The 15820-nt window shown below is 39.2% G+C and overlaps 2 protein-coding genes across 9 annotated transcripts; one reads left to right on the top strand and one right to left on the bottom strand.

Moving 5' to 3' along the window:
* Positions 1-7235, bottom strand: ABHD13 (abhydrolase domain containing 13). Of its 6 annotated transcripts, none has more exons than XM_039565955.1 (3): positions 7110-7235; positions 5399-5434; positions 1-1359 (listed from the first exon to the last, which is right to left on the bottom strand). In XM_039565955.1, the coding sequence occupies exon 3, from the start codon at positions 1322-1324 to the stop codon at positions 311-313; it is 1014 nt and encodes a 337-aa protein (XP_039421889.1). In that variant the 5' UTR covers positions 1325-1359; positions 5399-5434; positions 7110-7235; the 3' UTR covers positions 1-310. The 6 variants fall into 6 exon arrangements, with proteins under 6 accessions (XP_039421889.1, XP_039421648.1, XP_010392440.1 ...); XM_039565714.1 differs by having other exon boundaries at positions 5399-5430; positions 7110-7134; XM_010394138.3 differs by lacking the exon at positions 7110-7235 and adding an exon at positions 6733-7036.
* A 70-nt stretch (positions 7236-7305) lies between these two features.
* LIG4 (DNA ligase 4) lies at positions 7306-11622 on the top strand. 3 transcript variants are annotated; one of them, XM_039565572.1, is made up of 2 exons: positions 7306-7395; positions 8004-11622. In XM_039565572.1, the coding sequence occupies exon 2, from the start codon at positions 8018-8020 to the stop codon at positions 10754-10756; it is 2739 nt and encodes a 912-aa protein (XP_039421506.1). In that variant the 5' UTR covers positions 7306-7395; positions 8004-8017; the 3' UTR covers positions 10757-11622. The 3 variants fall into 3 exon arrangements, with proteins under 3 accessions (XP_039421506.1, XP_039421569.1, XP_010392439.1); XM_039565635.1 differs by having other exon boundaries at positions 7332-7410; XM_010394137.4 differs by lacking the exon at positions 7306-7395 and adding an exon at positions 7605-7874.
* The last annotated feature ends 4198 nt before the right edge of the window (positions 11623-15820 follow it).

The following is a 15820-nucleotide window of genomic DNA, read 5'->3' as shown; positions in this document are numbered from 1 at the left end:
TACATTCTGCACTACTTTTGTAGCAAGTTTCTTTAATAGCATCTGTTGTACATATCAAACAAATGGAATATATGGACAGAGATACCAAAAAAGTATGAGAAAGACATAAAATGGTTCATTTACAATGCTGCAAATGTAAAAGTTATCTGGAACACCTTAATAAAATATCAGACCTTTCAAAGTTTAATTTCACTCTTTAGGCAAGTACAGACATGACATACATTTAAAAACAGACATTCTTTTACCACTTATCACAAATCAAGGTACAGTGCAGGTACTTGCCCTACCCCACCCCAAAGAAGAATATCAACTATATTATTGTTACGTTAGATGATGTTTTCGCCATTTCTTCAGGGGAGTGACTCTTTATTACTTCTTTGATGAACTGTTCAAGTGCAGTGAAATAACCCTGGCACTGCCAAGTGTCATTGTGAGTTCCATCAGGAAATATCGCCAATCTCTTAGTCCGAGCTGGGGATAATTCATAAAGTTGCTTCATCATAACTGGTGGAATTAACTGGTCAGACAACCCAGAGATGAAGAGAGAAGGCATTCTGCACTGAGAGATTTTTCTGTAGGATAGAAATTTATTTTTGTAGCACCATAACGGAAGATACCTCATCGGAAAGAAAGAGAACAAAGTGCTGGCCATGTATGGGATGCTAAGAAAGGTGTTCTCCACCACAATGGCAGAAATCCTATGGGAGTTTTCAGAAGCTAAGTGAATAGCTACTGCTCCCCCCAAGGAACGGCCAAAAAGAAAAATTTTTGTTTTATCAAGATCAGACCGAGTCATCACATAGTCTAAGACAGCCTCAGAATCTAAGTACAAGCCTTCTTCGCTTGCTTCTCCTTCGCTTTTTCCATACCCTCTATAATCGACCAGAATTAAGTTTACTTTCAGGTTTACCAGCATTAACAAAGCATTTGGCAACCTGTGGCCAATGTTGCCTGCATTCCCGTGAAAGTAAATGATGGTTGGAGAATACGCTGCATTGTCCCCAGTGTATCTCAGCAGAATAAGATTGAGAAGAACTCCATCTTTGGTTTTGATGAAGATGTTTTCATGTGGTATACCAGTAGGCATCGGAACATAAAGGCGTGATGAAGAGGGCTGTTCAGGGAAGTAAAGCAGAACATCCTGGAATTTATATAATATACCCGCTATTGATACAAATATTAATATAAGTAGTATAATGCCTCCGTACAAGTGAAAAGTCACTATCAAGGGCAGAAGACAAATACGGCAGAGACTCCAAGACCAGGAAGCCAAAGCTAGTAGCCATCTTTTAACAAAGGTCCAAAGCATCCATGATTTTTCCATTGTAGAAGTCACTGATTTTTTACTCCAAGTAAATCCTGCAAAAGAACCCAAATGTATAGATATAAATATAGGGAAAAGAAAAAGAAAGCAATTTAAGCATTTGTACTTGGAGGAGATTAATGGCAAGTCAACGTATCGGAGCATTAACATAAAATTTGGTGGCAAACTCCCTTTGAACTTTTGGAAACCATTTGACTGTGTAAAACAAGCAGAAAAGCAATCATAAGGGAAAGGCTTTAGAACTCTTCAAAATCCCACTTACAGTGTTTCTGATGGCAAAGTCCATTAACAGCACTAGAAGATTGGTTGACTGAGACCACAGTAACTTCTGCTTTCCCTCAGACTTTCCTTCTAGCCAAGAGAACAACCATACAGATTGTACTACCAGTTTGTCAAAGCTGCTCATGTAAGTAACTCTAGAAGTCAGAGAACACAAACAAAAATAGCCTTTATTTCTAAGTTGCTAAGTAGCACACAGTAAGCCTGTGCACATCACCCTGCAGTCACTGGAGGCTCACCACACATCCCAGCACTGCTATGGGTTAGTGGCTGTCTTTCAGCATCTCAATCAACTGTGGTTACAGAGCAACACCTGAACTGCTTAGAAGAGAGAGACTCCTCTATACTGTATACCTCTATACCACATTGTAGTTACATTTGTGACAGATTTTTTTGCTATATTTTGATTGCTTCTGATTTATAACAATCATTTTTCTATTATCAGATCAGTAATCCACATTAAGTCCTTAGCAGGATGGAAGATTTTATCATCATGCTAGACCACTGAAAACAGTCAGCTAACTACATTATTCTCTGGTCATTGAAAAGCACTGTTGAAAATACCAAACACGAAAACAGATTCATGACAAAAACATACAGCATAAAATGAGGAGAGTGATGTTAATGACAACAGATTAAACCTTCTTTCCAACCAAAAGAGATAGTTATGTCTCCCAGCATCCATACAGGATCTCACAGTATTCACTCCTGGTTCATATGTAAACAAACAAAAACTGCCAAACCTACACAAAAACTACAGTAAAAGACACAAAGTTATAATCTCCTAAAATGATATAGCACAGCAATAATCTGAATTCAAACTCCAAAGGAGTCTGACATGCAGAGATGCATCCAAGCATTTTACACCAACCATAATGGTAGGCTCGAGTGACAGAAGGTGAGCTCTGCAGCTACAGCCTTTGCATTCCACAGATATGAGCACCCAATCTGACCAGGAAAAACTGCCATCTCTAACTATTTTATGCAAAAATTAGAAATAAATCAGAAATAAAAATAACTCTGTCACATCTTAAGATTCATGTATTAACTAAAACCAATGTGATATTAAGCTTTTATATAGTGTATCTATTTCAAATACATAAAACTGGTGAAATGTAGTCTAAAAGAGCAGTTATCCCAACTTTGTTGTCTTATATTATTTACAAGGTCACGTTTACTATCCACATCCAAGTATGCACAAATATTGTCTATATGAAAATATAATTCTTGTGATCTGTTCCCCTTAAAAAGAATTCACAATAATTAGGAGACATATAAAGTAGCTACTTCAATTTCTAAGAGAACTTCCTAAAGAAGTTAACAAACATTTCCTGCATTACATTTCAAGACTATAAGAACATTGATAAAGAGACAGTAAAACCATTCTCCTTACCAATGCTATTAAACACTTTGCTGACTTTCTTACAAAATGAAAGGAACTCTAAAAATGCTTTCTCAGAAAGATATTCACAAGAGTAAGAGACCCACTGTTAAACAAAACTACTAAGAGACAAAGAAGTAATAAAAGTCTCACTTGAAGTGATTGAGTTTTGCAATGGCTATCCCACATACACTAAGGATTATTATTTGGAGACTGATACCCAGAGCTGATTTTATAAGCCATGTTGGTTTCATGAGAAGTGCACTACTCCCATTTTTATTTCAGCAGGCTAGTATTATCAAAATGCTATACTACTGAGATACTACTGCTGTGTGATTACTTCTTTATATATATATATATATATATATAGGTGTATATGTATATATATATATAGGTATATATAAATACTTTGCTACTGGAGTTGCAAAACCAGTACACCCTACAACTAAAGTTTAACATACAGCAAGTAGTTAGCAGGAAGGGCAAACTACACAGCCACAAATGTATCACACTCACTATATATTTAAATAAAGCTGACTACTCGGTAGTACCGAACAATTACATTACTATTTACTAAGGTTTTTTTCCCAGCTATGTGAAACTTCACTAGTTCAATCATTTCCAGGCCTTCACATCCTACTGCAAGACTTATTAGCTAGAGAACTAAGATAAAATTTCTCCTAGGTTCTTCCCCACCTTCCAATGCCAATTAAAAGACCACTAGAGCAGAAAAAGATGGTTTCTCAAACAAGTACACAGGCTTAGAAGAGGCTCAAAACCAAATCAATACAAGCTCATTCTCAATAAAGCTACAATCCACACTTTCCTGGGAACTCAAAGCAACAGACCTTCCAAACACTATCTGGGACAGTAGAAAATGATACAAACAGAACAAAATTTCCACTCGAAGGACAGAAATAAAAAGGGTAAGCTAATATAGTAATATTCAGTGAGCAGTAAGGTCAGCACTTTCTGAATTCTGAGATTTGAGACTGTTCAACATACTGCAAGACAACACACACACACAAAGAATTCTCTTCTTGGTCTTTATTTCCCACTCCTGGTGCGCTGGATGGGAAATTACAAACCTTTCAAGCAGTTTACAATGTAACATCTTATGCTGGAAATATTCTGTCTTGAATTATGTAGAGCATGTGTTGTATTTCTCTTGTATCTCTAATTTTGTGACTAATAGGGGGCCAGAAAAATCTGGAAAAGGCATGAGAGTGGGAGAACAGTGTATTTAGACTTTGATGTGGTCAACTTGAGAAACAGAGCAGACCCACCACCTTGACAAACCTGATCCTCTCTCTAGACAAGACTGCTTCTGTTCCTAGGCTAAAAGAACCAGTCATGAACTTGCCCCATAACTGTCTGATGTTCCAGTTATAGCAAGAAGCATTCACCCCTTTAAGTTCTTGGAGGGCATTCTTGCTTCAATTAAAAAAATAATAATTTTTGGAAGAAATAATGTATTAGAACACTATTGTATTTCAAGTAATTGTTGCAACTTTGAAAGCAACAAGATTTTGCTGTAACAAGGAGTCACATCCCATTTTACAGCATTCACTGTATTTCATAATCACTGATTATTTAAACTAAGTTAAAGGCTAGGTAAATAAGCATAAGGACACTTTGAAAAAAAATTTTCCTCTTGTCCCTCTGGTAATGTGCATTAAAAAGGCTAACCTTTCAGAATCCTGATACTTCCCACAAGTATTTATTTGGTGATGCTCATAAGCTTAAACGACCAGCAGAAGACAGTACTGAAATACAAAGCTTCACTGTGAAAACCATTGCCACGTAGGAACAGCAATGCAGCCCAACTCAACGTTAAGACCTAATGAAAGTAAGACTTAGCCAGATTGCTGTTGTACCTGTGGCTTAAACTGCCTCAGAACTGTACTGTCTCTCAAAACAGAAAGGAAATTTGGAAGCTGTGAGTTTCAGCTTTGTGTTGGGATATACACGTATGTTGATATAAACACATTTCTCTATTGATGCATCTCCACCGCCGAATCCACAGCCTAGGAACTACTACAGACCTCTGTGTTCTACCAGATGAGCTACATGTCCCAAAATTAGGTAATTACTGAAAATACAAATCACTCACAACAATAAAAAGTTTGAGAAAAAATAAACTCTTTATGATCAAGGCGTTTTAACAATATTCTGCTTTGCCCTAGTACTATTTTTTAAATGGTTAATGCCATTGTCGGCAAAAAAAAAAAAAAAAAAAAATCACAAAAATTCAAGTGTATATTTAAAGTACTGGGGAACAATTATTGTTCATGTTGAATGGCAGCTGAAATTACTCCTGTATCTGCCACAGGTTCTGTTGTTTTGTCTTTGTCTACATTTTTAATATTAAAAAGTACCATTTTCATACACTAATCATATCATAAAACATTTACCTTTAGATGTGATGATTTCCCAGGCTTCATCTCTGCCTGAAAAACAATTCCATTTATGAATTTTGAGTAATATTGTTTTGAATTACACAGGTAATTTACTGTTTATTTTGTTACTTGAAAGAAAATTAAGAAGTGATAAGAGCCAAAGCCCCTAGAAGTTACAACTGCTTCACTAATGAAACTGTGCATCTCATGCTCCTCCTATCAAGCTGAATGCTTATTTGAAACATTTGATGAACTTCAAAACATCTTATGATGAAGTCCAAGAATCACAATGAAATGTCCTGGACTAGATACACAATACACAGTATATAACAATACTGTAATATTATAATAATATACATACATAGCTATAATGATCTTAATAATAATATAGCATATATACATAGTGCATAAAAACAAACATGACACTGTCTCCTTAAAACTAACTTCTAGTGCATAAACAGCTTTAAAGTTAGTGCTAAGAAGCACAATCAGGTGTTTAATGGCTGCTTCCTCATTAAAGAGCTTTAAAAAAAGAAAGTCTTAACACTCACTGCAATCCTTTGGATTTCAAAACAAACAGACAAAATCAATTATTTCTCTGTGTTCTTAAGAAATACCTAATGACATCTGTTTGTCTCCACTTCCTTTTCCGAGACCCTACCTCCTCCAGATACAGAGAAGATTTGCACAAGTGTTATATTTACTCATATTTATTCAGAAGACATCTGTAAGTAGAAATATTAGGTCCTCAACTGGAAAAAAGTTAGTTTCAGAGGGGAGAAATGATCCGGAAGAAGACCTACAAGCTTAGTAAGGACAAGAAAAATACTTTTCTTAGTACTAAAATCCTACAGAGACACTCATTAGGAAAAAAAAAAAGAGAAAAGCAACAGCAAAGTAGCGACTCCTAACAAAGGAAAAAGTACAGTAAGAATAACTTCAGTGTCACGCATTTAACGGCTCTGGCTTTAAAAATCAACGAGTCGCTTGTCCTACTTATTTCAAACAGCCAACATCTACAGCTCTACATCAAGTTGCATATATTCACAACTGAAAATGCTTTCCCCTGAACTCGCGTGATACTTTTCCCAACTGACAAATGTTACAAGTATCATCATAATTCAATGTCTTGAATTACGATGTTACCGGGTAAAAAAACCCCCAAACAACAACAATCCAAGGTTGGCCATATTAGAACCTTCGCTTTCTAGGGACCATAGGCTCCTAAAACATAGTAATTTTCAAGCTTGCTAAATTATTTCCTTTTGACTTAAGAGAAACACCCGGTTCAGCCTTTTCAAAACAATCACTCGGCCCATTAAGAACACTACAGTTACCACTAGCCCCACCTTCTACAAGCACCCATTTGCAGGAATTGTTCCATATGGCAGTGGAGACAAACGAAACACAGGAGCAAGACCTTGCTGCCAAGAAGCTAAAGATCTCCCGGGGCTTCGCAGGAAGGCGCCTGCAGGAACTTTTATCGGCGCTGTCAAGGGAGCAGCTCCTCGGCAGCCACGTCCCGCTGTGCAGGCACAGGAGCCACACTCCGCCCGGGACAGCGTCTCGCCTGCCGCCGCTCCGGGGAAGAGCGGCGTTTAGTCTCGGCGAGACCCCAAACCCGGCGGCCGACCCCGCTCCCACTCGCCCCGGCGCGGCCTCACGGGCCAGGGACCGCCCCTCCCGTGCCGCGGCCGCGACGGGCCCGAGGCGCCGCCAGACCCACCCGCCGCATCCTCCCGGGCGGCCGCCGCCGGTGCCTCGGGCCAGCGCAGACCCCGACGCGCAACTTCAACCACCGCTCCTTCCTCCCGAGGCAGGAAGTCACCGCAGCCGCGGTTCCGCTTCCAGGGCACAGCCCGGCCGTTCTCCCTTCTCTCCCCGCCTTTCCCCGCCCCGGGCTCCGCCACCGCTCCCCGCCCCGGCCCGGGGGAGGAGCGCGGACCGCAGCGTCAGCAGGCCGGTCCGCCTGTTCCAGGGTGGGGGGCGGCCGGTGTTACCCCGCTCCGCAGGTAGCCGCGGTCCCCGTGAGTCTCCTCTGGCGTGGCCGTTCCTCCATCGTCCCGGCTGTCTGGTCCCGTGCGAAGCGGGAGGTGCCCCGCGGGCGGTGTCCGCTCCCCCCGCGCTGCGGCCACGGCAGCGCCGTGTGGGGGATGCGGGGTGCGCGGGTGCGGTCCCTCTCCGCGGGACGAGCACGGGAGCGGCGTCCGGCCCCGTTGGACACCGCTCCCCCCGCCGGCACGGAGCAGCCGGGCGACAGGGGCCGAGGCGCGTGGTGTCGGGAGCAGGCTGCGTTCTCGGGGAAGGCGGAGGAGGGAATCGGTGTTTGAGCAGTGAAGGGTCCCGCCTGGGCAGCAGCGGGAGAGGAGCGCGGTGCCTTGTCCTGCTGTGCAGACCTCTGTCTAGGTGACGCCGGTGTTTCAGTGTCTCAGCCTCGCTGCTGAGTTTGATCTTCAACTGAGGACAGCGGAACCAGCTGGTGACCTTTAAGGTAGTGGTTAGATTTTAGTTAGAAAAATGAGTAAAACAGTAAATCCTAGTAAGAGATGGGTTTTTTTTTTTAGACAGAATAACGTGGTGGCGTTTTGTTTATAATTATGCAATTTTGTTTTGTTCCCAGTGAAAAACAGACTGATGGCTTCTGCACCTGTTTCGCAGCCTCCTCCCAAAAAAACGGTGGCCTCTCACGTGCCTTTTGCCGATCTGTGTTCTACACTGGAGCGAATACAGAAGTGTAAATCTCGTCCAGAGAAAACCAAGTATTTCAAGGATTTTCTGGATTCCTGGAGGAAATTCCATGATGCACTTCATAAAAAAGAGAAAGATGTCACAGATTCCTTTTACCCAGCTATGCGACTTATTCTCCCACAGTTGGAAAGAGAAAGGATGGCATATGGAATTAAAGAAACTATGCTTGCGAAACTCTATATTGAACTGCTTCATTTACCAAAAGATGGAAAGGATGCTGCAAAGCTTTTAAATTACAGAACACCTACAGGCTCACGTGGAGATGCTGGAGATTTTGCAATGATCGCATACTTTGTGCTGAAACCTAGGAGCCCAAAACAAGGCAGACTGACAATAGAACAAGTAAATGAACACTTAGATGCAATAGCTAATAATAATGCTGCTAAAAACAAGGGTCAGTTAAAGAAAAGTCTTCTTCAGTTAATTACCCAGAGCACAGCACTGGAACAAAAATGGCTTATCCGAATGATTATAAAGGATCTAAAGCTTGGTGTTAGTCAACAAACTATATTTTCTATTTTCCATCCTGATGCTGCTGAATTGCACAATGTTACTACTGATTTGGAAAAAGTTTGCAGACAACTGCATGATCCGTCTGTCTCACTTAGTGATGTTTCTATCACGTTGTTTTCTGCCTTTAAACCAATGCTTGCTGCTATTGCAGATGTCCAGCAAATTGAGAAACAAATGAGTAACCAGACATTCTACATAGAAACTAAGCTGGATGGTGAACGTATGCAGATGCACAAAGATGGGGATGTGTACAAGTATTTTTCCCGAAATGGGTTTGACTATACTCAGCAGTTTGGTGCTTCACCCCTTGAAGGTTCATTAACGCCATTTATTCATAATGTATTTAAGAGCAATATAAAAAATTGCATTCTTGATGGTGAAATGATGGCTTACAATCCTGAGACACAAACCTTTATGCAAAAAGGAAACAAATTTGACATCAAAAGAATGGTGGAGGACTCTGATCTGCAGACCTGCTTCTGTGTATTTGATGTATTGATGGTTAATGATCAGAAGTTGGGGCATGAAGTACTAAGCAAAAGATATGAAATATTAAGTAGTGTGTTTACTCTGGTAAAGGGCAGGATACATGTTGTCCATAAGAGAAGTGCCAGAACAAGAAAAGAAGTAATTGATGCTTTAAATGAAGCAATAGATAACAGAGAGGAAGGGATTATGGTAAAAGATCCCATGTCTGTATACAAGCCTGACAAACGTGGGGAAGGCTGGTTAAAAATCAAGCCAGAATATGTCAATGGACTGATGGATGAACTGGACCTTTTAATTGTTGGTGGTTACTGGGGGAAGGGGTCTCGTGGTGGAATGATGTCTCATTTTCTGTGTGCTATTGCCGAGACGCCCCCTCCAAATGAAAAACCGACCATTTTCCACTCCATTTGTCGTGTTGGCTCTGGCTGTACTATGAAAGAGTTGTATGATCTGGGCTTGAAACTGGCTAAATACTGGAAGCCCTACCATAGGAAGGATCCTCCTGGTAACATTTTGTGTGGAACTGAAAAACCTGAAATGTACATTGAACCTTGCAACTCTGTCATAGTTCAGATCAAGGCAGCTGAGATTGTTGACAGTGATATGTACAAAACTGACTGTACTTTGAGATTCCCCCGAATTGAGAAGATAAGGGAAGACAAAGAATGGTATGAGTGCATGACTTCAGACATGTTAGAAGACCTCAGAAGCAAAGCACAAGGAAAGCTGGCATCTAAGCACCTTCATATAGATGAGTATGATGAGCCACATGAGAAAAAAAGGAAAACTGTTTCAAAGGTGAGGAAGATAATTGGCATAGCTGAGCAATTTAAAGCTCCTGATCTTTCTAGTGTAAGCAAGGTTTCAAATGTATTTGAAGATGTCGAGTTTTGTGTTATGACAGGAACGGGAAAATACTCAAAGTCTGAGCTGGAAAGCAGAATAGCCCAATGTGGTGGCAGTGTGGTGCAGAACCCAGGGCCGGAGACTTACTGTGTCATTGCAGGAGCTGAGAATGTCAGAGTGAAAAACATCATTGCTTCCAACAAATATGATGTGGTGAGGGCAGAGTGGCTCCTTCAGTGTTTTCAAACCAAAATGCTGGTGCCTTGGCAACCAGCCTTTATGATTCACATGTCTCCTGACACAAAAGAACATTTTGCTCGTGAGTATGATTGTTATGGAGACAGTTACACAGCAAACACAGATGTTGCACAGCTCAAGGAAGTGTTCTCAAGAATGAAAGACAGTAAGGCAATGCCTCTGCACTTGATTGCAGAGCTAGAAGAACGTTACTGGTGGAACAGCTGTCAGCTCGGTATATTCAGAGGAAGCACTGTTTATGTGGACTGTTACGCTGTTGTTAATGAGCCCAAAAGCAAAATCCCTGGAAATACACTATCAATTAGAGCTTTGGAGCTCCGTTTTTATGGTGCAAAAGTAGTTTCTCAGCTCAAAGAGGGTGTCTCCCATGTTGTTATAGGAGAAGATCATTCACGGGTAGAAGAGATGAAAGCACTCAGGAGAACATTTCGGAAAAAATTTAAAATTGTATCTGAGCTGTGGGTAACACACTCAGTGGAGGAAGGAGTCACAAAGAATGAAAGTCAGTACTTGTTTTAAAGTAGTTTTTAAGATTGGAGCAAAGGCATGATTGGACTGGTATTTTGTGAGGTTATCTTAAATTTTTCATGTGTTTTCATGTCTGTTTAAAGCTGGCTCTGGCTAAAGAATAACGCTGAATTGCTGAAATCAGAGGAAGGCTTTTAATTTTATTGTTGCGGAAGCAAGAGGATGCAAAGCTATGTTGAAGAGGAAAAAAGCCACCACAAGATAAATAATTTAAGCCTTTTAATCCACAAACAGGTCTGAGGAGAGATCTAAAATTTTAAATAAATAAAATATGTTTGAAACTGGCTAGTATTTTCTAGATTTAATAATGCTTACCTCCATTGTTCAAAGTGGAGACATTAATTTATTATTTTATGGAGATTCTGCTATTTATCTATTGTTTAATTATCAATTTGCCATCACATTCATGTTTTTGTAGACTTGTTTTGTATGTATTCCTTATGCTAGAGAATTCAGTAATTTATGAACTTAATCTGTACTATTTTAATTTGCTTACATTGGTTTTAGCATTGAGCACCACACAGCCTCAGAAGCACTTTGATTTTAGGATACTGTGTAGATTCCACGTTTCTTTGTGTAAATAGCCTTTGTACAATAGAACCTAAACTTTTCATTGAGGTGATAATGAATTAATAATGATCTATATGTGTATGAAATCCAAATCAATTACTTAAAAATTTTAATAACCTCCTGTGCTCATTACAGTTTAACTGTGAGGTGTGACAGGACTAGGCTTTTACAAGTAACCATCAGTTTATCTTTTAAAAATGCTTCTTAGTCTATTGTGGGATTAATTTCCAAATATCCAGCTCAATGTATATTTTTCCAATTACTAAATAAAATCTATTTTTAAAGTCTGCCTGGTATTTATTTTTAGTTAGCAGTAACTTTTGAAAAGCACAAAACTTAGTTTCTTGTTTTACTGTTAGATAATTCATGCATTAACTTTGAGGGGAGAAAAGTTGAGGCCTCGTTTCTTGTTATGTCAACGTTGGAATCAAACAGAAGTGAAGTTGGGCAGATCACACGGAGTCAGTTTTTAGCTGAGCTCTTTCTTCAGTGCTTTTCGTGGTCATGTTCATACAAAAGTTCCTGTAAAAAGAATTGGGAAATGTTATATGAAATGTTAATTGGGAGGACTGTATTGATACCTCTTAGTGTATTAGCAGCTCCCTTATTATTTAAGGTGTAGTCAATAGGTAAAATGTAATAGCCACTGTCCACGTATTTCCTGTCACCAGGCCTGCTTTGCTCTTTTTCTTGGGTGCAGCTTGTGTGGTGGGACTGTGCTTTTTGTTGGTGAGGATACTGCCTTGTGCCTGTCTTACTGTTTCCTCAGCATGCTTTCCCTCGTGGAGCAGCCCAGTTGCATCCCTTGACACAGCCGGGATTTGAATGAGAGAAGCCTCACTTCTCTCTGTTATGGAAATCCTCACCTTTCTTTTGTCCCCCTGATATTCATCTGGTATTTAGTTTGGATGTGAACTCCTTTCCAGAACCAAATTTAAAAATTGTGGAAAGCTTGTCACCTTTTTACTGTAGTACATCTGTTTGGTGAAACACTTAAAAACTATATGGTTCCTGTTGCTCAGTTTCCAGTTACTCTCTTCTGAAAGAGTACATCTGTATGTTTCAAGAGTCTGTATTAATATCCTTGACAAGCAGAAGGCCCACTTACTCAGGTGAAATCAGTCAAAATCTCTCAGCTGTAGTAAATGACAGGTAAGGTGTACTAGTCTCTTAATGGCATCTCAATGATCTGGTGAGAGATTTTAAAAAGCTCTGTAGTTTGCTTATGAGGTTTTTATAATACTTGGTGTCACTCTTAAAATACAATCAAAAGTGATTTAATCTTTCCAGTCTGTATGTAATTGCAGTTTGAATTCTTTCAAAAGAGGTGCATGAAGTTATTGAATGTCATGAGAAGGATTAAAAAATGTTCATTTGAAGGTGACTAGGGAAATGCCTTTTAATGTAGTTCAACTGAGCATAAAGCATTTCCAGCTGGTAACAGCTGTTGTACCACTAAACAGTAGATGGGCCTATGAAATTTTATGGTACTATTTTTTGCTGTGAGCTTGGCTTATTATACAAACCTAGCAGTGAAGGTGGAGCTTGTAGGTATAATTAAAATGTTTCTCCATGTTGCTTTCTAGAAGCAAGGAAATTAAAAGGCATCAACCTCAAAATTATTTTCTTTCTTTGCAATTTTGCAGAAGATTATTTTGAGAGAACATATAAGGGATAATTTAAGTTCAAACTGCAAGCTTAATGTTCACAGCATATGTGGTTGTATTTGAAAACTGATGTAATAAGAATGTTTCAACATGTATAAATATCACTAGATTAGTGACAAAATATATTTAAATGGATTCTTTTGTTAATGTTACAGGTAGAGCAGCTATGTAAAGCTATGAAACCACAGTTCATTTTTCTCCCTGTAATACATAAAGTAAAATATGTTTTTGAGGACTAAAGTTGCCAGAAATAAGATACCAGGGGAAAGACAAGGATTATTACACACAAAATGAGTGGGTATGGTGTGAGGGGTTGTGTATTCCATTCTCTCATCCTTAGTCTTTCCCAGAATAGAATGAATTTACACAGTCTGGTTCTATATAGAGTTGTACTAGTTAGAATAAGTTAATCAGTATTACTATAGCTTTTTATGAAGTTCAAATTAGCCTTTTGAAATACAGGTAGAAGGTTGTTTTTTTCATTTTTTGTAGAAGTCTTTGTTCTAATTTAAATTTTTATAATTTGTCTAGCATTTTGTGTTTTGTTATAGTAGAAGACCGGCTTGATGGAGAAAGGTAGAACACTAGATGATGTTTTTCTCAGCTTTAGGAAGCCTTCTGACACTGTCCTGTAATATTTTCATAGATAGCTAATGAAGTATGGGCTAGGTGAATGGACAGGGAAGTGGACTGAAAGCTGGTTGAAATGCCAGGCTTAAAGAGTTGTCATCAGCAGCTGAGGTACAAGACAAGAGGCAATGAGCACAAAATGAAACAGGAACTTCTGCTTAAAGCTAGGAAAATTCTTACTGTAGGGGTGATGGAACACAGGAACAGGTTGCTCAGAGGGGTTGTGGAATCTCCATCCTTGGTGACATTCAATAGGCATTCAGATACAACTTCCTCTACCTGACCCTTTAACTGGACAGTGTTTGACTAGATGATCTTGACAGATGCCATCCAGCCTCAGTTGTCCTGTGAATCAGGTCTGAACTGAATTTCCCATTCTGATTTTAGGTGTCTTGTGAATGCTCAAAGTGTCAAGTAGTAACATATACATTGCAAATTTAATGGACTTTTTTTATTATTTGCAGGGCAACAGATACTAGTATAGCTAACTCTCTTTATCAGCATGACTTTTAAAGCTAAGCATTAAACTGGAGTAAAAAACAAAGCAAACCAAGAAAACCCAAAGCATAAACCAAATTGAGTTACAGTGAACATGAACATCAAGGTTGTTCAAAGTCTCCTGAGCAGTGGAAAGAATTCTCTAAGTGGTGTGTATAAATGTTTAAATACTAGCCATATCTGAGAGAACAAAAAGCTGGTTTCCAATTTGAGGTGATACATAACTGTACCAACTGTGAAAGTGAAAACAGGCTTCAGTAATTTAACTACTTTCATCTGACTGCCCAGTCATGGTTTGGGGGTGCTAAAGTAACATCTTCTTTCTTGTTATGTAGACTTTACAAACATAAGCACTATGGATCCCAGGAGGAGGTAGGATTTCTCCACGTTTTTGCGCATGGAAGCGTCCTCCTGCAGCTAATATGCTACAGCCTCAGCAAACTCTGCTACAGCAGCAACAACAGCAACTAGAGGCAACATGTTCTCTGAAATCCATGTTTTCAGCCTGCACATCTCACACCTGCAGTTAATGCAGTAACTGTCTGGCCTAAGGCAGTTGGATAGGGGTTCCTGTCAGTGCATAAGACAGCAATAGATGTGTAACACAGCTAGTCTCAGCTTAGGTTTTGTGGTTGCTTTTTTCTTTCTCAGTCTCCCACAGCTTCTCTCTTGAGTTGGCCTCTTTTGACTGGTGTATTACAGATTTTGTATGTCAAACCAGTGTGCTGCCAAAGTGGAATGATTTTATACGTACAATTTAAAGCTAGATTGCATACCTCTCTGTTATGCTTCAGTCTGCCCTGTAAACATGTTCACATATAATTATGCCAAACAGTTACATCCATCTTGGATTTGGGGGGTTTTTTGGGTTGTTTTTGTTTTGGTGGTTTTGTTTGTTAGGGTTTTTTTAAAATTTTTATTTTACTTAAAATCTCTGAGTGCTATTAGAGTAATAAAAAATTAAAGACTATTCAAGGTAAAAGTAAATATGAAGATGATAGGTATCACATTGTTCAGGTCTCTGAACATGGTTGTATGAAGAAAAGAGAAATAAACAGGATAGCCAGTTTTGCTGATTACATCTCTCTGTAACTGAAACACAGCAGGTGCTGGGAGTGTGCCTGGCACGCTGCTGTGGCAGCAACCGGGGCAGACCAGTGAGGTCACATGCATCAACAACATTAACAAAGTTAATAAATAAAAGACAGTTAAGAAAAAAACCATAATTTTACTGGGTTTTTTCCTCTGAATTATGTGGTAACTCTAGAATAAATTTTTACTATATGGATATATCTAAATTATTATGCTTGATGATGAAGAGCTATATAAACAGAACAACTGCTGCATACAGATCTCATACAGGTTCCTGGCACTCAGTAAAGGCATCAAAGGTGCAGGGCAGATAATATTTAAATTTTTAAGACTGAAATATTTAAGATTTTTTAGTGACTGGGAGATATAAATAAACATTTTACCACTAGGAAGAGATCTGGGTCTTAATATATAATGGTACTGGAGAAATATTCTACTGTATATGTTTTGGATAACCTGCCTTCCTGACCTGTATTTTTGCAACACACAGCTAATTTCACCTTTCCAAAATCATGCTAACATTTGCTTTCAGTGTAAAATGCTTTTAGAATTACATGATATTTTTCTACATGCTTTGTACTTTGTTGTACAAAGTTTG

Source organism: Corvus cornix, chromosome 1, assembly GCF_000738735.6.
Source record: "Corvus cornix cornix isolate S_Up_H32 chromosome 1, ASM73873v5, whole genome shotgun sequence".
Lineage (NCBI taxonomy): Eukaryota > Metazoa > Chordata > Aves > Passeriformes > Corvidae > Corvus > Corvus cornix.
This window is presented reverse-complemented; position numbering and strand designations above follow the sequence as displayed.

Bases quoted from the DNA above. Each gene is read 5' to 3' on its own strand.
- ABHD13 (XM_039565955.1), bottom strand. From the start codon at position 1,324: ATGGAAAAATCATGGATGCTTTGGACCTTTGTTAAAAGATGGCTACTA.
- LIG4 (XM_039565572.1), top strand. From the start codon at position 8,018: ATGGCTTCTGCACCTGTTTCGCAGCCTCCTCCCAAAAAAACGGTGGCC.